The 21,808-nt window shown below is 40.6% G+C and overlaps 6 protein-coding genes across 6 annotated transcripts; 3 read left to right on the forward strand and 3 right to left on the reverse strand.

The window, feature by feature from the left end:
- Positions 1 to 26: 26 nt before the first annotated feature.
- GCK72_021903 (uncharacterized protein) lies at positions 27 to 6,246 on the reverse strand (the record flags this gene model as incomplete). The annotated part of the gene is made up of 15 exons (XM_053734562.1): positions 27 to 105; positions 149 to 228; positions 274 to 522; positions 653 to 813; positions 864 to 982; positions 1,036 to 1,707; positions 2,109 to 2,828; positions 2,871 to 3,072; positions 3,303 to 3,495; positions 3,544 to 3,658; positions 4,634 to 4,773; positions 4,834 to 5,050; positions 5,304 to 5,457; positions 5,768 to 5,870; positions 6,184 to 6,246. 15 exons carry the CDS (start codon positions 6,244 to 6,246, stop codon positions 27 to 29), a joined length of 3,267 nt encoding a protein of 1,088 aa, XP_053583475.1.
- Positions 6,247 to 7,396: 1,150 nt separating this feature from the next.
- Positions 7,397 to 19,782, reverse strand: GCK72_021904 (uncharacterized protein; the record flags this gene model as incomplete). Its single annotated transcript, XM_053734563.1, has 15 exons — positions 7,397 to 7,540; positions 7,590 to 7,718; positions 8,154 to 8,249; positions 15,006 to 15,061; positions 15,113 to 15,707; positions 15,776 to 15,966; positions 16,016 to 16,113; positions 16,402 to 16,532; positions 18,008 to 18,232; positions 18,280 to 18,449; positions 18,751 to 18,811; positions 18,863 to 18,965; positions 19,015 to 19,178; positions 19,564 to 19,692; positions 19,738 to 19,782. 15 exons carry the CDS (start codon positions 19,780 to 19,782, stop codon positions 7,397 to 7,399), a joined length of 2,337 nt encoding a protein of 778 aa, XP_053583476.1.
- GCK72_021905 (uncharacterized protein) lies at positions 8,678 to 9,764 on the forward strand (the record flags this gene model as incomplete). The annotated part of the gene is made up of 3 exons (XM_003105217.2): positions 8,678 to 8,924; positions 8,975 to 9,483; positions 9,540 to 9,764. 3 exons carry the CDS (start codon positions 8,678 to 8,680, stop codon positions 9,762 to 9,764), a joined length of 981 nt encoding a protein of 326 aa, XP_003105265.2.
- Positions 10,044 to 11,075, forward strand: GCK72_021906 (uncharacterized protein; the record flags this gene model as incomplete). The annotated part of the gene is made up of 3 exons (XM_003105287.2): positions 10,044 to 10,559; positions 10,602 to 10,835; positions 10,884 to 11,075. 3 exons carry the CDS (start codon positions 10,044 to 10,046, stop codon positions 11,073 to 11,075), a joined length of 942 nt encoding a protein of 313 aa, XP_003105335.2.
- On the forward strand, positions 11,165 to 15,552 carry GCK72_021907 (uncharacterized protein; the record flags this gene model as incomplete). The annotated part of the gene is made up of 10 exons (XM_053734564.1): positions 11,165 to 11,390; positions 11,440 to 11,720; positions 11,766 to 12,131; positions 12,517 to 12,705; positions 12,759 to 12,866; positions 12,911 to 13,287; positions 13,980 to 14,163; positions 14,210 to 14,476; positions 14,519 to 14,710; positions 15,253 to 15,552. 10 exons carry the CDS (start codon positions 11,165 to 11,167, stop codon positions 15,550 to 15,552), a joined length of 2,490 nt encoding a protein of 829 aa, XP_053583477.1.
- A 1,041-nt stretch (positions 19,783 to 20,823) lies between the features above and the next one.
- Positions 20,824 to 21,140, reverse strand: GCK72_021908 (uncharacterized protein; the record flags this gene model as incomplete). Its single annotated transcript, XM_003105181.2, has 2 exons — positions 20,824 to 21,009; positions 21,054 to 21,140. The coding sequence occupies 2 exons, from the start codon at positions 21,138 to 21,140 to the stop codon at positions 20,824 to 20,826; spliced, it is 273 nt and encodes a 90-aa protein (XP_003105229.2).
- Between the last annotated feature and the right edge of the window lie 668 nt (positions 21,141 to 21,808).

Here is a 21,808-nt window from a genome sequence, read left to right on the forward strand (position 1 = left end):
TACAAAAAGTTCATAGAATTTGAAAATTAAATTATCAGATGGTCCTTTCGCTCATCAACGGTACCAACAGCTTTCAGAAGATCGGCGAGTTCTTGGAAGTCTTTTCTGAAAAAAAGGAAAAAATGAGGCTCCGCCCATATTGACCTACTTGTGCGTATGCGAGTAGACCACCGAGTCCCACATAATCTTGGCAAGCTCCGAGTCGTCGTTGGTGTCCAAGATGACGTCCTGAAAATGGATCAAATGAGGAAATTTTGTAAAATGAAAAAATACCTTAAAAATCGGTGCATTCAATCGATAATACGGGATACCCAACGAATGACACCAACTTCTGCTACGAGTGATCGGCGCTCCCTCGGTGGCTGTGGCCTGATCAATGACAACAAGTGACAGGTTCTTGATTCCACGAAGCATTCCAAACCAATCGTTCATCTCGAAAACCGATGGATCGACGGGACAGATCGGGGTGATTCCAGTGCCCACGGACAAGACACATCCGATATCGACGATTTTGTCAGGTAGCTGGAAAATTGAAGGCTTTAGGATCCAGCTACAGTAACCTTATCCAATCCTACTACCGTAATCTTCCCCTATCTAGATTCTGCTTATCCTATAAATCCGTTCTACCGTAACCCTATCCTTCCCACCGTACCTTCATCTTCTGACACGTGGTATTCCAGAAGCAAATTTCAGACATCAAATCGAGAACCGGATTATTCGAAATCATTCCACCATCGATATATTTGCCCTCACTAGCCGAGAAGTATGTCGGGGCGGCACTGCTACGACGGACGGCACGCCACATTGAAAGTTCTGAACAAAAAAATTTGAATTCTAAGGGGATTCTGAAGTTAGGTAGATACCTTTTGGATCGCCGAATCCCAAATCGTGATTCTCTTTCTCACTAATCGGTAGACGATAGTTTCTGGCGAGATCCAGTTGAACAGGGAACGTGTCGGCGCGCACTGTGGTGCAGAAGAATCTGGAAAACGTTGAGCGTCTGGCGTACCTTGGGCGCGTTCACTCAGAACATACCTCGGATACTTGATATCACTCATAAATCGATCCGCTCCGAATGCTCTCTGAATAAACATCTCTAACGTCTTCGTATCATACGGTCTCGTCCAACTATCGAATAGTTGATCCTTAAACATCAGATAATAATTCTGAGCATCTCTCAGTGATCCTCCAGTTATCATAGTCGACATAATATAACATCCGGTCGACGTGGCACCAATCCAATCGAAATAGTCAACAAGTGGACGGTCGAGATAGTTTTCCAGACATATCAACATCTGGACAGTCACCAATCCACGAATACCACCACCATCCAATCCCAACACATTGATCACATTCGACGTATTCTTCTTTTCCACCAACTCCTTCAACTTCTCCTTCACTCTTCTCAACGCCTCTTCGTGTGGGAATGCTCTTGTCTCGTTTCTCTCCGCGTACGCCTCCTCAACCAATTGGGTATCCGGATCCAACACAAATTCATAGGGAGCCGAGGCAGCGTGCTCACTGACGTGGATGTCTTTCACACGATCTTCCATACTTTGCTCATCGGATGAAGAGGATCCAAGTTGAGTTTTGCATGAAGTCAGACCCGTTTTATGCATACATCCGAATGCGCATCCAATGAAACCGTCGTCACAAGCAGGAGCTCCACAGATGATGAGTGCGCGGACAATGTCCATTTTCGCTTCTCTGGAAATATGAGAGTTAGTAAGGAAGAGCGGAAATCATAGCAATCTCAACATTTAGCGCTGCTAAACAGCGCTAAAATCATAGCTCTCTCAAATTTAGCGCTGCTAAACAGCGCTAAAACTCAAGCTGTCTTCATTTTTAGCGCTGTTTAGCAGCGCTGAAGCTGACATCTTGTTCAACTTTAGCGCTGGTCATCAGCGCTAAAAATATAGCTTTCTCAACTTTTAGCGCTGCTTAGCAGCCCTAAAGACCACAGCATGTTCAATTTTAGCGCTGCTAAACAGCGCTAAAACTTCAATTGGCTTCATTTTTAGCGCTGTTTAGCAGCGCTAAAATCACATTTTGTTCAATTTTAGCGCTGCTAAACAGCGCTAAATTCCCATGCTTCATTGAAAACTCACTTCTCCGACAATCTCGCGGCAATGTGACGTGGCGACTCCTTATACCGATTCTTAATATCCGGTTTCGCTCCGAGACACAACAGCATTCTGGCGATTTCCGTGTTTCCACGTGTCACCGCACAGTGCAACGGTGTGTTTCCATTGATATCCTGCGCATTCTTATCAACTCCGTATGCACAAAGAGTCATCACTAGACCCAGCTCGTCTTTGATGACAAATGTGTGAAGTGGCGTTTGTTGGAGCGCGTTTCGGGCTTCCGGATCCGTTTGATCTCGGAATTTTTCCATGAGCAAAATCAGCGATCGCTTGTTGATAGCCGAATGGATCACGGTGTTTCCAGTAGTCGGTTCGGTTTCTGTCAATCCATCTGGCTTCATTTCAAGCATCTTTTTGAGCGATGCCTCATCCAATTTTCCACGTTTCATAGCACCGATAAATGGGTATACTGTAGTTGGAGATTCAGTCGACTGGAGAGCACCACCATGACCTCTCAGCATGTGACAATTCATAACACACGCATTCGTAATTGCCGTGTATGCTGGAGTAGATCCATTGGCATCTGCCTTGTTCACCATCTCGTTACATTTGTTCGTCTCCCAAAGTATTTTCAGAATTTCTCCATTCGAAATCGTAGCAGCTACGTGGAGCACGTTCTGACCATCCGATGTCATCGTATTGATATCCGCACCGTGTTCCAGCATCCATTTTACTGTTTCTTGTCTGAAAATTCAAATTTCTAAATGAATGTAACTTTCGACTCACTGATCATTTTGAATAGCAATCATAAGCGGTGAGAGCCCTTCTGGCTGCACAATCAGATTGAGATATTTTTTCAGTTTGTGCTCTTTCATGTTCTCGAAAAACTCAAGAAGTCCGATTTTTGATGATATGTGGACTGATTTCCAGGTCATATTGTCACGGAGTTCGTTGAAAATCAGATGTAGATACTCTTTGATGTTGACATCTGGAAATTATGAGTTGTGAGATAGGAGGAAACCAAGAAATGCGCGGATTAGCTCTCGAAGCACGGATATTGTATTTTAGCGCTGCTAACCAGCGCTAAAAATTCAGAAATTCAGTTATTCAAATTTTAACGCTGCTTACCAGCGCTAAAATAGGATGTTTATACGAAAGTTCAACAATTTCATGCAAAAATTTCCCAAAAACGCATATTTTTCTCAGTTTTCAATATACTTTTCTTGGTTCTCGTCACGAAAACTACATCAGTATCTTCGCGATTTGACGAGTAGCCAAAGTACGTCGTGTAGAACGTCTCGGGCACTTCAACTTCCAACGTCTCCGTCAGTTGAACCTTACTTTTCGGGAATACGCGAAAAAGTTCCGGATTTTCACGGCATCTCTCGCACAGTGCAACGACGTCGGCGAGCTGGAAATTGCAAATATTTTTATTGGAATAATTCCAAGGAGAACCAACCTTATGACTTCTGTACAAAGACATCACATATTTCTTGTTCTCCTCATTGAAAAGAGTGATTGCCAGGTGGTAGAGGACTTTGTCGCCTTTTTTGTTCTCCTCCTCTTCTTTGGCTCTGAAATTAGCAAATTAGTTTTTTAAAAATCAAACAAAAAGATTTTAGCCCTGCTAAACTGCGCTAAAAATGAGAATGGATGTCGTTTAGCGCTGCTAAACAGCGCTAAAATAAAGAATTAATGTCTTTTAGCGCTGCTAAACAGCGCTAAAAATGAAAATGGATGTCGTTTAGCGCTGCTAAACAGCGCTAAAATAAAGAATTAATGTCTTTTAGCGCTGCTAAACAGCGCTAAAAATGAAAATGGATGTCTTTTAGCGCTGCTAAACAGCGCTAAAAATGAAAATGGATGTCGTTTAGCGCTGCTAAACAGCGCTAAAATAAAGAATTAATGTCTTTTAGCGCTGCTAAACAGCGCTAAAAATGAGAATGGATGTCTTTTAGCGCTGCTAAACAGCGCTAAAAATGAAAATGGATGTCGTTTAGCGCTGCTAAACAGCGCTAAAATAAAGAATTAATGTCTTTTAGCGCTGCTAAACAGCGCTAAAAATGAAAATGGATGTCTTTTAGCGCTGCTAAACAGCGCTAAAAATGAAAATGGATGTCGTTTAGCGCTGCTAAACAGCGCTAAAATAAAGAATTAATGTCTTTTAGCGCTGCTAAACAGCGCTAAAAATGAAAATGGATGTCTTTTAGCGCTGCTAAACAGCGCTAAAAATGAAAATGGATGTCGTTTAGCGCTGCTAAACAGCGCTAAAATAAAGAATTAATGTCTTTTAGCGCTGCTAAACAGCGCTAAAAATGAGAATGGATGTCTTTTAGCGCTGCTAAACAGCGCTAAAAATGAAAATGGATGTCGTTTAGCGCTGCTAAACAGCGCTAAAAAGAGAATGGGTGGCGTTTAGCGCTGCTAAACAGCGCTAAACCTAAGGAGCTTACGAGTTTAGCGCTGCTAAACAGCGCTAAAAAGGAGAACGAGTGTCGTTTAGCGCTGCTAAACAGCGCATTTTCGTATTTTTCATCGTTTTCACTCACTCTTTCTCCTTCTTTTTCTTCGGATCTTCATTATCTGTCAACTCGTTCTTCGTCAATTTCTCCTCTCGCGAGTCTTGATGCTTGTGCTGACGTGGAGAGTTTTGCTCCGAGGCGCGGATGTTCATCTCCTCGGTGAGTTTCTGAAAGAAAAATTCGAGTTTTTTTCTTTAAATTTTCAGCTAAAAGTTTCATTCACTCACCTCCAAACTAGCGACCACCGAAAACTCCCCATTGACAAGCATGAATTTCTTCGGTGCCTCTGCATTTGGGTGCACTTTTTTGTACTTGTCAACCGATTCTATTGGGAATTCGGCGATCTCTTCCATCTCCTTAGGCACCCACTCATCTGCACCAGCGTATGTGGGCGCAGGTTTTTGTGACGGTCTTATTATTACATTGGTCAGCGAGGAGAGGAATCTGAAATTTTAGTTTGGTTTTAGGTTGAAAATGAAGGTTTGTTGCAAATTTACTTATTCTTCACACCAGTTTTTGGCTCTTTTGGCTCCACATTCTCTTTATTTTCGGTTTCCGCAGGCATTTTTGCGTTAAATTGTTGTAAAAATTCAAAAATTTAAATTTATTTTTCGTGTGGAATTCTGGAATTCCACGTAAACAACCACGTAAACAAAGCGCGCGCGCGGTTTAAAAAGTTCACGGAAGTCGAATTTACCTGATGGATCCTTTTGTGTCTTCGGCTTCAGAAGAGCTCAAATCTGACTGCGAATCGTTGTTTTCTGTGCACATCTTCTTGGAAAGTGCCGCACCGTCCGAGTCGTCTTCGTCTGCACTTTTTCGTTTTAGCACTACGAGACGGCCGCCGGGTCCTGGAAGGAAAGTAGTGAATTGTGGTGGTCAAGATGGAAATTTCGGAGTTGCTTGGCAACTTTCGCGCTAAATTTTGGAATTCAAATATAAATTTTCGCGCTAAAATGCTGGCGCTCTCAAATTTAGCGCTGCTTAGCAGCGCTGAAGCTCACAGCTTGTTCGATTTTAGCGCTGCTAAACAGCGCTAAAACTCCAGCTGGCTTCATTTTTAGCGCTGTTTAGCAGCGCTAAAATCATAGCTTTCTAAAATTTAGCGCTGGTTAGCAGCGCTAAAATTATACAAAATTTACTTTAAGAAAAATTACAAACCTGCTACAATAGCACCATCTGACGAGCTTCCAGATGATCTCGAGTCTGCGGAGCCCTCCCGGCTCCCACTACTTCCAGCAATCATTGTAACCATTGAGTCTATCTGAAAAATAAAACTGGGAGTTTCGGAAGACAAAAGATATGAGAAGGAGCTCCTCTAGAATACAAAATATGTTTTTGGAAAAATAAGCATTATTCAAAAAACCGTGGAACCGATCACACGCCAAAAACCAACTGAATAAGGGTATCGTGCCTGTGTGACACATTTTGTCCTCTACCACAATAAGACACCAATGATCATTCCCTTTTTTCTTTTCGCTTTCATAATGTTTTTCGTTGTTTACGCCATTGCCAACGTTCTCTATTTCTGCGTCTCCAAGACACTCTCTCCTCTCTTTTCGATTTGACAGCCTTACCATTTTATTCGCTTCCCAAAATGTGCTTTTCACGTGCTCCCAATTCAACCCGGTGAATGCCATTGTGTAGTCTGAAAAACATTGAAAATTGATAAGAACTTAAAAAAAGGAAATAAGAGAATAATGAGCTAAATGACCTCCAAAACGCAGAGAGGTCGGACAAATAGAAGAACGAAACGAAAAAAAACAGAAAATAAGTGTTTGTCTCCTAGCCCGTCCTCCCGCTTCGATCAACGACCACTGAGCAACAATCTATGGAGTAAAATAAAAACACAACAGTCTGGAACCATTTGATGAGTTAAAGTACATGGAGCGTTTTTAAGCGGAATTTGTTGTGAAAATCGAGTTTTTTCGTCAAGAAATGATGCAAACAGAGCACTTTTAGCGCTGTTAAGCAGCGCTGAAGCTTTCCCACAAGCAGTTTTAGCGCTGCTTAACAGCGCTAAATTCGTGTCTTCATTATTTGCTTATTTCGCAATCGAAAAAATGTTTTCTCTGAAATTCAGGCTCCGCCTCTTTTAGTTATGCAATTTACTACAATTTCGATATATTTGTTTCAGTCTTTCTTATCAAAAACTGATACTTCTCTGATGTTTTCGTGTACCGAATTATGTGGGGGTCATCAATCACCAACAATCATGACGTCATTTCTTTTTTCTCGCTGTTATCTGAAAATCAGAGAACCGAAACAACAAGAAGAACTTGGTGTTCGCTCCGAAATGTGACATCATTTTTCGATGAAATTATGAAGAAAACAGCAAAGAGAAAAAAGGGATAGGGAAATTGAAAAAAACGCAGCAATCACCACCACCGCCACCAAAATATTGTGTATTAGTAATTCTGAAACTTTTGAATAATGAAAAAAGTTAGAGAAGAAAGGAGAAGAACTGAGAAAATTCTAGAGTTTGCGTTCAAAAATTTATAGAAAAAGAACCTTGCTGGGAAGAGAGAGAGAGTAAAAGAAGATTATGGAACATTTGAATTTTAGGAAACAGAAATGGAAGCAAGCGATATAAATATAGTCCAAAAATAAATAAAAAGTGCTGAAAAAAGGAAAAAGCTCACAAGAAAACTGATGGGAGGAATTCGAAAAATTAATCACAGAGCAAAGACGAAAAGCAATTGACAAAAAGGGAAACGGAGAGAAGACGTGGTAGACTAGAATATATATGGTTCAAGAATATAAAAAGGCACGAACAAATGGGGAAAATGATTATAAAGCCGACGGATCATTCTGATATTTGCTGTAGGCCTCGCTGAGCTCAGAGAATACCATTTTAGCGAGTAGCAAATGCGGTGAACCGGTCAACTTGTCGGGATGGACGACGAGGATCGCTTTTCGGTATTGCTTTTTGATCTGAAACAAATTATTTGATTGAAAAGCATTTGAAATGCAGAAAGAATACCTGATCCGGCGTCAACAAATCACCCATCGACGGTTGATTCCAACGATCGGATCCTTCCCAGAGAACATTATGAAGTGATCCGAGAAGAGCACGGATGTTTCGCTCTTTTCCTTGGGTCCAATCGCGGATCTGAAAAAAAAAGTAAGGAAATGAAAAATTCCTATTAATTTTCCCATGCCTCGTTCGCAAAAACACCTCAAAAACAGGACTTTATGATCTCGGCTATTACTCATTTTCCCAGACTCTGTATACATCTGCATTCTTTTGTTAGTTTGGATAATATGACAACATTATCCTTGTTGGTTTCAACGCTGCTTAACAGCGCTAAATTCTGCCTACTTGAAACTTTAACGCTGCTTAACAGCGCTAAAATCCAACATGATGAAGTTTTAACGCTGATTAGCAGCGCTAAATTCCGAGCTTCAGCGCTGCTAAACAGCGTTGAAACTTTCAGTTTATTGAATTTTGCTAAACAGAACTTTAAAAGTCTATAGTTTCATCATCTGAATTTCAAAAGTTTGAAATTTTCAAACCAAAAACTTCTGCAAGTCTCTTCCTCATTACCTGTATCTCTTCAGGCGTCAAATTCTTCGACTGCTCCTGTTTGAGCATTGTTCCGATGCTCTGCTTCTGATTGTCACGCTGCGTTGGTTTGAAGCCCTGAAATCAAAAAGTTCGTTAAAATTAGGGGAAGTTCTTATAGAATTCTATAATAGAAGCGTAAAAAAAATTTTCAAAAAAGTGACGCGCGACAGATTTATTACCAATCCATTCAATCAGTAGGTCACTTATCTAGGAGGTGCTTTTTTCATGTTTTTTCCAGAAAAACTTCAAAAAAAAGTTGTTTGTGACTTACTACTAATACTAAAAAGTTCTGTTATACTACTAGTTTGTTATAAATTATCAACTCAAGTTCTAATTTACTTCTAAAAATGGAATGTCTTGTGGCAGTTTTTGGTCCAGAATAGAGTGTACTCTTGTTATTTATTTTTCAGCTCTCCTAAAGAGGAGAGCCTGTCCATTTTCCGTTTAACATTTGTAATCTTTCCAGCTCTCTCTCTCTCTCTCCTCTCAAATTGAGTCTCAAGATGCTCCGTTGGCTCGTACTCCTTATCCAAATCATCTTCACCCTTATGAATCTATTCTTCACTTCTTTCGACTCTATCCTTCTTTATTGCGTTATCAAGCAACGCGTCTCCCTATCTCGAAGCACCGGTCCCTTCGTCTATATAATTTTTCTGACCGGTTTCGGTATTGTAGAAAAATTGAATGCTTTTCTAATGGTTGATGGTTGGCCGGTGTCCGAGTGGTTTGACACGGAACATGGATATGAAAGTAGGTTCCCTTTATCCTATGGAGCAACCGTAAGTCCATTTGATTTCCAGGATACCGTAACTTCTTCGGCTCCTATATCACCCTAATCTTCCTTATCTGCTATCTAACCCCACTATTTCTCGACTGCATCATGACAATTCATCGTATCTGTATCTTCATCTCCCCTCTCAAATCCACTAAATGGTTCAGTGACTTCAAAGTGGTCTGCTACTGTATCACGACTTGTCTCCTAGTTCTCATCTGGCTTTTAGTCCAACAAATCTCAAATTGCACTTTGAATTTCAATGCGTTAACAAGTTTCCTTGAATCAGCATGTGCCCCCGATCGCCATCCTGTCACATGGTTTCAGAACAAGTACTTGATATATGTTCCGATATTGTCAATGGTGATCAATGCATTTATGCTCTTTGCACAACGAATTTCAAGGAAATTCTGGAAAAGCTTTGTGTCATCTCAAAGCCAATTGAAGCGGGAAAATGCTCTTATCCGGCAAGCCTTATTCATCGGTGTCTACCTATCAGTCTATGAGATTTTGTATCTTCACACAAGACTTTACCCGGTATGGATCTTTCTTTTGAACTTCAAAATTTGAAGACTAAATCCAATAATTTTCAGGAATCCTTCCGCTCAATGCCATTCGAGCTCCAAACTCTCACCTATGACCTCCGCCTTCTGGCAGTTGGCTCATTGAACTTTTTCGTCTATTTCGTCCTCACACAGTCTTCACGGACATTGGTACTTACTTTCTTGGGGTACATGAAGAAGGTGGCGAAGCAAAGGACTGGAAGTGTCAGTCAGACAACTGCCAACTTTCAAGTGCAATCAGCGAAAATTATTTAATTTTGCTGTTTTTGATGTGTGAACATGTAAATAAAGCTCTTGATTGTGATCTACTAATCACCACCCAATTTCCAACCAAATCGACTATAATATAGTCCGAATCCATCCAGGATCACATCATTCCGATTTCCAGAAACTTTTCAAGAAACCCATTTAGAATAGCGTGACTTTACTGCAAAATCTTTCCAACTCTGGAATAAGTTTTTGCAGCAACTTTCGATATTACCAGTTCCGCCTTTCCGTTCACTTCTCTCTTACTTTGAGGCCAAAGTTTGAGTCATGCGGACCCTGCTCCCCGCTCAAATTATCTTCTCAATCCTAACCGTATTCTGTATCGTGTTCGATGCCACTCTGCTATTCTGCGTGATATTGAAAAGATGGAAGAATGAGTTGAAAGGCCCATTTTTCTACATCGTCTTCATGACGTCATACGGAATTACCAGCAAGATTTGCGAGCTGTTCATGGTAGACTCATGGGCCCTTTCTGACATCCTGGAGGTGTCATACCAAGGATACCGGGATTGGATCGGAGAGGAGGTCACCCTTCTCTTCACCTTCTCCTATCTGGGACCGCTCTTTCTAAACTGGTTAATGACCTTCCATCGGATCTCCATCTTCTTCGCTCCTATCAAGAGTGCTAGCTGGTTCTCTGAAAAGAACATCTTCGCCTATAGCTCCATGATCAGTGCCACTATTCTCACTTGGCTTCTCATTCCCTATTTCTCAGATTGCACTTTGAATTTCAACGCCTTGACAAGCCGAGTCGAGTCAGCGTGCGCTCCAGGAAGACATCCGGTGAGTCAGCGAGCACTTACAAGATTATAAATCTTTATCTAGATCACCCTATTCCAAAACAAGTATTTGATCTACGTCCCACTGGCTTCTATGGTAGTCAACTCCACAATGGTATTGTACTTGAAGATCTCCAGAAAACTCTGGAAACCAACTGGACCCGTATTGGTTTCTCAATCACATGTGAAGCGAGAGAATGTGATGATTCGACAAGCGTTATTCATCGGATCCTATCTCTCAGTGTACGAGATTTTGTATCTTCACTTGAGACTTTATCCGGTAAGCCTATGACTAGTGAATAGTCCTAAACCTGACGACAATTTCCAGGAACACTTTGAAAGTCTCCCTCTGGAATTCCAATCAATCTCCTATGACCTCCGCCTCTTCGCTATCGGATCCATCAACTTCATCGTCTACTTCGTCGAGACCAAGACTACACGAAACCTAGTTCTCAGCACTCTCGGATGGTCTAAGACCAACAAGATCGGATTGGTTCCAACAATTGCATCTCGAAGTTGAACTCATAAATCATGTTTTTAGTATTTTACTCACCGAAAAATCTCTATTCTTTTCTCAAATAATTTGAGACTCAAATTTCCCTTTTAGAAATGCTCCTATTGGTCTCTCAGATTCTATTCTCTTTTCTCGTCATTCTATTACTATTCTATGACGTAGTGTTTCTCATTGTAACTGTCAAGAAGCGTCTGAAAGATATTCCAGTAATCTATATCGTTTGTATGACGATTTGTGGAATTGTAAATAAAATCTCTCAAATTATACTAGTGGATGGATATCTGATATCAAAGACAATCGGTGGAGATGAGGGATATGAAGGTAGGTAGCCATCTCTCCGCGTACTTTACCACCATTCGATCCTTTTCAGAATACCGTCAATTCCTGGGAAAACCAATATCTCTAATTGAGACATGGGGGTATCTTACACCTTTTTATTTCAACTGGCTAATGACTATCCATCGTGTTGTGGTAGTCATCGTCCCAAGGAAACTCTGGATGTTCTCAGATTCCCATTTGAAATGTTACTGTATTTTTATTATGATAATATCTCTTATTGATCTCCTCATCCCTTATTTCTCCAATTGCTATATCAATTTCCAAGCACATCCTGCTACATGGGCCTCTGCTTGTGCTCCTGATAGACATCCCGTAAGTGGTACATTTCATTGATTACAGTAACCCAAGTGATTCCAGTTAACCTGGTTTCAAAACAAGTATATCATATACTTCCCGGTCACCGCTATGTTGGTTAATCTCCTTCTCATAATGTATATGAAAATGACACGTGGAATAACAAATGATAGAGCTATGATCCGTCAAGTAGCCGCCACGGCAATCTACCTATCAATCTATGAAATCGGTAGCTTATATATCCGTCTGTTGCCGGAACACTTTGACGTGATGTCATCTGAATTCAAGGATATTTTTTACTTCATTCGGATTCTGACAATTTGCTCCTTGAACTTTTTCGTCTATTTTGCGATAACCCGTGTCACAAGACAACTCGTTCTCGAGTTTCTCGGGTTTTCCAAAAAGAGGAGAGCAGTGGCGACGATTACGGTAACAATGACATAAAACTCCTTCGAAAACTGATCGGAGTGGTTTCAACTAATAAATCACGACTACTTTTTTATTTTCTCCAACTTCGTTTCTACTTCTCCTTTGAAACTCCAGAATTAGAAATGCTCCTATTGATCTCTCAAATCATATTCTCTCTTCTTGTCCTTCTTTTACTGTTCTATGACGTAACTCTACTCATTGTAACTGTCAAAAAACGTTTAAAAGATATCCCAATAGTCTATATAATCTGTATGACATTTTGTGGAATTGTAAATAAAATATCACATATTCTTTTGGTGGATGGTTATGTCATATCTCATGAGATAGGTGGAGATGAGGGATATGAAGGTACATAAGACTCAAATCAGAATCTGATTTATTCCAGATCTGCTCTTTTCCAGAATATCGTCGATTCTTCGGTAAGCAGCTCTCTCTTATTGTCACCTGGGGCTATCTGACACCTATATATTTCAACTGGCTAATGACTATTCATCGTGTCGGAGTAGTAATTGCGCCAATGAAAGTTTGGATCTTTTCAGAGCCGAAACTGATGGGCTACTGTATCGGGATTATGGTAGTCAACACTCTAGGATAGTCCGATTAACTCCAATTAAATAATGTTTTCAGATCCTTTCTTACATTGACATGCTCATCCCTTACTTCTCTTCTTGCTCTATCAATTTTCATGCTCATCCTGCTACGTGGATTTCCGCATGTGCTCCTGATAGACATCCCGTAAGTATGGCAACATGTGATTACAGTAACCCTAGTGATTCCAGTTAACCTGGTTTCAAAACAAGTATATCATATACTTCCCAGTCACCGCTATGTTGGCTAATATTCTTCTCATAATGTATATGAAAATGACACGTGGAATAACAAATGATGGAGCTATGATCCGTCAAGTTGCCGCCACGGCTATCTACCTATCTATCTATGAGATAGGCAGCTTATATATCCGTCTATTGCCGGAATACTTTGAAGTGATGTCATCTGAATTCAAAGACATTTTCTATTTCGTTCGGATTCTGACAATTTGCTCCTTGAACTTCTTTGTCTATTTTGTTATAACCCGTGTCACAAGACAACTCGTTCTAGAGTTTCTCGGGTTTTCCAAAAAGAAGCAAACCGTTACGACAATTACAGTAACCCTGACGTAAACCCTTCTTTCATTTCTCAGAAAATCCCATAAAACTGCTTTCCGAGCTGAAATTACTAATATTCAGCTGTGTTTTTATGTGTGTGCCTTAATGTGTTTTCTGGCATATTGCTTGTTTTTTATTTCCCTTTTCGCCTTCTCCGTAGAAAGTAAGTGAGATTTGATTGTGTCGTTAAGTTTCGAAGACCACAACACTCACTTTTCGTATTTTGTGAGTGATTTGTCACTTTCATCTGAAAGACTTTGAAACTCAAAGTTCCTCCTAAAATGCTCTCCGAAATTCCATTATTCCATGTCATATTTCAACTAATCTTCTGTATTCTCACTTCATTCCTTCTAATTTTTGATGCCACACTGTTATTCCTCGCAATTTTTCATCGGAACGACACTAACTTCCCAGTCGCTTATTTGATTGTGATGTCCGTATGCGGGGTGCTTTGTAAAATCGCATTTATCACCGACTTTGCAGTCTATTTGGTTGCGAATGAGCTGGACTATTTGGGTCTGTTCCTGGGGGTCTGCTTAACTTGAAACACGAAAAAGAATCTTCCAGAATACCGGCAATTCCTTGGAAAAGAGGTCACTCTCCTTGGCACCCTAACCTACTTTATCCCAATGTTTGTCAGTGTTCTTATGACCTCCAATCGGTTATTTATCGTGCTAAGACCCACGGATCAAACTGTTTTCAGTCAGAAGCGAATATTCTTGTATAGCTTTGGAATTCTGGTAAGACAAAATCTGAATCTCAATCCTATGCCAGTTCAGATTCTCTGTCTTGTTCTGCTTTTAATACCCTACTTTTCTACATGCTCCGTGAACTTTATGGCAAGTAAGCTGGAATTCCAAACAGACTGCTCCCCAGATAGACATCCGGTAAGCGGCCTTCTTCCAAATATTCAATTCAGATTCTGAATTTCAGATGACCCGAATCACCAACACCCATCTCATCTGGATCCCAACCACCTTGCTCCTAATAAATCTCACTCTAGTCCTCCACCTCAAGGCAGTCCGCCACTCGGTATACTCTAAGATGCTCCAAAAGACTTCTACTGTGTCAATGACAAGTTCCACCCAACTGGCACAATGCCAGAAGCGAAGAGAACAAATGTTGATGCGTCAGGCGTTGGCAATTACCGTATACCTATCCTTCTATGAAGTCGGCACCTTCCTAATGCGCACTTTCCCGGTAAGACAGAATTCGAAATAAGCCATCATTTCAATATTCCAGGATACCTACTCAAGCCTCCCACAGTCCGTTCGTGACGCCTACTTCTATTTTCGTCTGGAAACAATTTGCGCCATGAATTTCTTCGTATATTTCATGGAGAGCTCATCAATGAGAAAGATGTTGAAGTCATTTCTGGGGTGTGCGGAAAAGAAATCAAGTATTATTGGGAGAAGTCATTCAGAAGCTCCTAAGGTGTCAACAGCCACGTTAAGAACCTAGTAACTGTACTTGTGAATTCTCAATAAACAATTCTAATTTTTCAACATGGCTGTGTTTAGCGCTGGTAAGCAGCGTTAAAATCTAGCGGTTTAGCGCTGGTAAGCAGCGTTAAAAATCTTTAGCGCTGGTAAGCAGCGCTAAAATATCTTTAGCGCTTCAGCGCTGGAAAGCAGCGTTAAAATATCTTTAGCGCTGGTAAGCAGCGCTGAAATCCTGAATTATTTCTCACCCCTTGATTAAGCAAGTCCCCGAACGCATCCATCGAAACCTTTGCTTTTCCAGCCGGATCTCCACCGAATGCAGGCTTATACGAAGGTTGTGCTGCTAAAAAATCTCATTTTGTTTCTAAAAATCCGTCCTGATTCTTTATCTTACGCCTCGTCTGTTGTGTCTTTGGCGCATTTTGTGTGTACGGTGGAGGTTGAGACGTGGGCGGAGCCTGCTGCTTTTCGGGATAATTCGAGAGGAATGCCTCGAAATCGGCTTGCGAGTTCACTTGGGACACTGGTTTTGAGTTTGCTGCCGACGGATTCCTTGTATTCGGTGGAGTCGCCGTCGTTTGTGGTTTCAACGGGGAAGAGAATCCACCAAGCAAATCAGAATTCGACCATGACGATGTGGCTGGACTCGCCGTACTACTCAAATTGCTTCCAGAACTCGTCGGTTTAATCGGTGCGCCGAAATCAAAGTCCACTAGATTTGCATTACTGGAACTTTGTGTAGATGGAGCGGCGGCGGGAGGTGGTGCCTCAGCAGTCACAGATCCTAATCCCAACAAATCATCGATAGCAGGAGCGGGCGATGGATTCTTCTGATTCCGAGAACTCGTCATCGAGTCATAATCAGAGCTTGCAGGAGTCGGAGCCGATAGAATCGGAGTCTCGTTGGCTGGAGAGAGCTCTTCCTGCCCGCCCAAATGGAATCCATCGAGAAGATCAGCGGTGTGCTGAGTGGTGTCTTCATGGGTGTCCTAGAAGGAAAATTTAAAAAATTTAGAAAAATTCCGTGTAAAGAGCACTAAGGAGCTCCGAAACATACCAACAGCGTTGACTCTCTCTGCTCTCTGAAATGCGAAGGCTCATTGTTATCTGCGTATTGAAGAGAATCGAAGAAGTTGCTTTGTGACGATGAGGCATCAGACTTCTGGGTCCCACTCTTCGACCGCGCACTTCTCAGAATTGGCGACTCGTCTTCAGAATCCACGTCACCATACGATCGTTGGTAGCCATCTGAACATGAAAAATGAGAATTTATTGGAAATTTTCAGATTGAAATTACCTAATTCCCGCTCATTTCTGACACAAAGCAACTTGTAGCGATCGAATTGAAATGTGTTGAGTGTTGGCATTCGGCGAGTGGCAAAGTTGACAATCATTCTGAAAGTTTGAAAGTTTTTGGATGGAAAATTCGACCGAAACTTGGAAAAAAGTTCCAATTTCCTCCCGGAGAGCCAAATTGAGTTAGCAAAGTACTCAAAAAGTTCCAATTTTCTTTTTCTTTCAGTTTATCGCTTTTTTGGGTGCAGAAAAGGGGCCGAAATGGAATGAAACTCGATAGCCTTGTGACCAAGTCATTTCCTATTTTTTTTTCTATTTTTTCTGTTTTCTCCCCTTTCGCTTACTTTGTTGTCGCATAAAAACGTGTCGTTGTTTAAAATGACAAACCTCAAATCCTGGATAGGCATCGCCGAGGCGACCATCTTCGACACGTCCATTTCAGAAGGCGTCAACACCAGCGACGTGTCTTCTGACTCCAAAAGTTGTGTGTTGAATTTGGCGGAGAGAATTGGATGCTTCTGAAACGAAATTTGATACATTTTGAGGTGTGACGACGAAAGTTTTGAGTACTGGAGGGAGAGAATTGGTCTTTTAGATTTATTGGAGGGAAATTTTATCAAAAAGCGCAGAAATTTTCGAACTTTAGCGCTGTTAAGCAGCACTAAATCTGGGAACAACTCGGATTTTAGCGCTGTTAAGCAGCGCTAAAACTGGAGACACTTCGGAGTTTAGCGCTGTTAAGCAGCGCTAAATTTATAACGTTTGTATTTTAGCGCTGTTAAGCAGCGCTAAACACTCGGTGATCGAAATTTTAGCGCTGTTAAGCAGCGCTAAATTTATACAGTTTGGATTTTAGCGCTGTTAAGCAGCGCTAAACTCTTCGTATGAGATTTTTTCTGAAAGGAATAACAATGCGGCAAAAAGGCTAAGAAGCGCCAAAATCCACTAGAAAAATAGAGGGAGAGTGAAAAATGACCACTCATTCATGTCAAATGTGCTCTCCTCTCTCTTGACATATGAAAAATGACCCTAGAAAATCATATTTCCGCATTTTGGTGAGGGTCAAAACGTAGATCAAAGAGCAAAAATGAGTGGATACATTTCCGATTATCTTGCCGCTGATATGATTCGGAAATTTTGAGACAATTTGGAATCAGCTAAGCCCGTTTCCACCAAAATCCATAAAATCTTGCCACCAACAACAAGAAAGCGAGAACAATACGAGTACTCTCTCTCTCCGCCTAATTTGGATTCCAAATGAGGCGGTAAAACGAAGAGAGAAAGCACATTCTCCTCCTCCTTCTTCCAATTTTCGAATAGGTAAATAGGGAGTAGGTCATTCGGAAGGAAACAGAGGAGCGACAGAAGGGTTTCCCGTTACTACCACACCTGTCTAGTGACCGGTTAGCTGCAGGTGCTGGGAGAGGGAGAGAGGCTTATTAATGATGTATTATAATCGGAAGTGAATACTGGGAGATTCTGGTTTCAAGAGACAGTGAAAAGGCTAACCGTTTTTTTTTGGAAAATATTGGCTAAAATAGCAGTGTGGTATCTTCAAAGATAGTGTTATGACTACTCCAGCATTGAAAAATATCAAAAATTGATGAAAAAGGAACGCCTTACGAAATATATTTTTTAGCCTTCAAAAAATTCCAGAAGAAAATGAAAAACAGCTCTGAAATTCTTTGGCAGAAGAATAATGAAAGCACGAGGAAGCAGAATGAAAGAAAAACACATACTGCTCTTTTTCTATAATGTTTTCCTGGGTTTGTGTTTTCTTCTTCTTTTCAGTCAGTAGAATTTTAGATATATAAATGGCCTCAAGAATAGAAACTGGACGCTCTTGCTGAAAAGTACTACCAAAGACATTTCCAAAAACCAAGAAAAAAATTCTGCCGCTCCAAGAAAATGGGGTGACACATTCTCTCCCCAAGTAATTGAATCCCTTGGGACTCTTCTCTTTCTTCCAAATTTCAAGTCAGTGTTCCCGTACCACGTCGGATTTCTTCCCGACGAAAATGACGACATCATCGACGGTTTCAGTTCCGTCCATATCGAAAACAAGTTGTCCTTGACGATTTCTACACGAGTTCGCCGAGAATTCCAGAACTTTTAGTTGATTTACACCTTGTTGAATTGCAACGTATAGATCCCCGTCAATGAGAAGGGTTCCCGGTTCCAGAACTATTTGAGATACGAGCGCACCGGTTTGGAGATTCTGAAAATTGAATTTTTACTCAATTTTTTGAAAAGAAGTATAATAACCTTCTGCCTTGAGTGTAATTTACAGATATGTTTAGTTTGTTCCAAAAACAAGTGATATGTGTTTGGGAGACGTTCGAATCGATTTGGTAAAGAATCACGGAGAAAATCGGAGACTCTTGAGAGGGAGCGGGAGGCGACGAGACAGAATGCGGCGGTGATTTGGACATTTTCTGAAAAAAGAATGAAAATGTGGTTTTAGCGCTGTTAAGCAGCGTTAATCGAGAGATTTAGCGCTGGTCAGCAGCGTTAGTGCTTCAAACTTTTAGCGCTGTTAAGCAACGCTAAACGGATTTTTAGCGCTGTTAAGCAGCGTTAATAGAATTTTTTAGCGCTGGTAAGCAGCGCTAAAGATTGGGTTTGTGGATTTGTTGGCAGTTTTTTTGCAGCAAGTTTTGAAATTTTAGTTGTTTGAGAGTGAAAAACGCCGAAAACACTTGTTAAATTAATTTTAGTTTCTGTGTGAAAACTCACCATCGCTTCCGAAAATCACAATTGCAGCATCATTTGTCAGCAGACAATACTCGTTGAGAATCTGAATTTTGAATTTAATGTTTTTTTTTTTCATTCTTAATTAAAAAATTACTGGAATAAGTGCTTGAATTGTCGGATACTTTGGTAGACCACCTTTCGCACCACTTCCCAACGGAACATGAACTGATTTGGCGTATCCATCGAGTTTGAGCGGTCTGAAAAAGTTAAAAATTGAATTTTTTAAAATAAAGACTAAAAACATACTCAGAATGCACATTAACCACCACATACGGCTGACAGTCAATCATTTCTCGAACAACCGCAGTTTCTGCTTTGAGCAGTCCGTCTTTCGAGTTGTGCAACGTATCGGCAAGCACCAGACGGTTTGTGAGCCATGTGAGACGGATGTCATCGTCGCGGTGTTCTGGCTGAAAATATATAAATGAGTTTGAGGGAAATTGATTGAAATTTAGCGCTGTCCAACAGCGCTAATTATTTTTAGCGCTGGTAAGCAGCGCTAAAACTCCAAGTCTTGATATTTTAGCGCTGCTTAACAGCGCTAAACTTCTACTTAAATTCACAACTCGGGATGTTTTTAACGCGAAAAATGAGTTAGTAAAAGAGAAAATTGTCCGGATTTTATTTAAGCAAAGCATCGGATATAATATCGGAAGCCACCGGAAATTGGCATGAAATAACTGGTCGCAGCGCCAGGTATTCAGGTTTTTGAGGATTTTTGGCACTACGAGATGTTTTTGAGGTTTTCTTGTTATTTTAACATTTATAATTATTAAAATTCGATAGAAAACTTACTGGAGTAGTTGCACCTTGAGATTTATTCTCTTTGACTAGAGATTTTCCGAAATTCTTTAAATTTTTCGCCAAACTTGATCCCTGGCCACGAAGGGATTCCATCAGACCGAATGCTGATGTGGTGGCTTGCTGGAAATAGTTTGGATACAATTTATATTAAATGAATTTCGCAACCTGCGTCCATTTCTTTTGGTTAGGCGGCTCCTCATCGAATACCATTGATTTTCGAGTGGTGAGCCGGGGTAATCCGAGCTGAAAATTACGAATTTAAAAAAATTTTGATAAGAAAAATAAGATAATCTATTGAAAAGCCACGAAAAATCGCTAAAAACACGTTGCTACTGACAAAAAATAATGCAAGCGCGCTCCACGGTCACGCGTTAGAGAGTGGAGAGCGCAGAGAATAGCAGTGGTTTCCTATCAATTTTCAGTAGCTTTTCAGCAGTTTTCAGTGCATTTTCAGCTGAATTTCAGTTGGAAAACACATTCGGCGATAACCACAGAGCGATGAAAAGCGTAGATAAATGTCGAAGTAGCAAAAGTTACGTCAGCGGCGGCAGAGAATCGGAGGTGAGAGGAGAAAAACCGGTTTTTCGGCTTCGAAAAGACAGAAAAGGGAATGAGAAAGTGTTTTAGCTGTGAACTTTGTAATATAGATATTTATGGTGAAAGCAAATCTGAAAGTTATAAAACTAATTATTAACGCTGCTTAACAGCGCTAAAATAGCTCTACGTGGCAGTTTAGAGCTGTTAAGCAGCGCTAAAATGGCATCGCTTAAAGATTTTAGCGCTGCGAAACAGCGCTAAAATGTGAATTCTTAGAAATTTAGCGGTGTTAAGCAGCGCTAAAACCTCTCCACGTGGCAATTTAGCGCTGTTTAGAAGCGCTAAAATCTGAAATTACCGTGTTTTCCTCCTTCTGCTCTAATCGGCGCTCCTTACAAAAAATATAAGAACAATACATTGTTGCACTACTCGAACATTGCACTAAACTTTTTTGCGAAATCCCTCATTTAAAAGAAAAAAGTGTTCGCTGCTTAGCAACGCTTGTTACGTAGAAACATCTTATGGCTGACTGCTTCTGATGGTTCTCTGATGTCAAAAGTATAATGATGGGGGAAAAATGTAGTGTTATTTTAAAAATTTATTGGGAAAATATCACATGTTATATAGAATGAATTTGGTTTGGTGGACAGCAAAACACAATGAGAATATTTAATTCGACAACAAATTTTAGAAATTCCAATTGAATTTAAAATATTATGCAGCACTTGCATATCTTAAAACCCGATTCGCATTGGACCGTCGTGCAAACTCCAACCTCATATGAACCGCATCTCCCTCTGTGATCCCATAGTCTGAGACCATCTGCATATCAGCCATTCCTCGTCTCCGGAAAATAAGAAATTGCTCTTCAATCGGAAATCTATGGTATACTGCTTGAATCTGAACAAGGGTTTTTGTTGAATGTTTTACAAATTGAGTCGTACCTTTCCCTTGACCTGCCGGACCGTATCAGTCGGCTCGACATCGATCTCAAAACTGCCAATACTTAGTGTGTGGACTGTGATGAGCATTTTAGCTGGAATTGAATTTTTAAATTCTATTAACACTAATCCGGGATAAGATTTCGAATTGCGTCATCATAATCCTTAGAGAAAAGAGGTATATATTTGGTATATTCAGCCAATGTAGAGAAAAAAGAAAACAAAAGCAAAAATATTCGAAATTTTTTATTGTAAAACAAATTAGGCAGCACTGACGAATCGAGTCGAGTGCCCATAGCCTGGCATATTCAACAACATATGTACTACGTCTCCCTCTGAAATTCCAACATCCGAAACTGTCTGCTCATCGGTCATTCCTTGTCTTCGGAAGAGTAGAATCTGTTGATAAATGTGGAATCCACGGGCTTCGTGAATCTGAAAAAAATAAGTTATTTTGGCTTTTTTTTCACTAAATTACCTTTCTCTTGACGTGGTGGACTGTATCGGTGGGTTTCACTTTGATTTCAAAATTTCTTCCGTCGAGTAAGTTGACATTGATGTGCATTCCAGTTGCTGAAAAATTAAAGTTATCAAAATACTTCAAAAGATTTATTTAAAATTTTCATTAAAGCAATTAAAAAAAGATGACAAACCTTTGACAATACGCACGGCCTCCTGCAGAGGCCCTCTCAAAGTACTGTGCGCAGTGCATTGATAGAGCCTCCGCTGGAGGCCGTGAATACGGTATCCGGGGCCAT

Source organism: Caenorhabditis remanei, chromosome V (genome assembly GCF_010183535.1).
Source record: "Caenorhabditis remanei strain PX506 chromosome V, whole genome shotgun sequence".
Taxonomy (NCBI): Eukaryota; Metazoa; Nematoda; class Chromadorea; order Rhabditida; family Rhabditidae; genus Caenorhabditis; species Caenorhabditis remanei.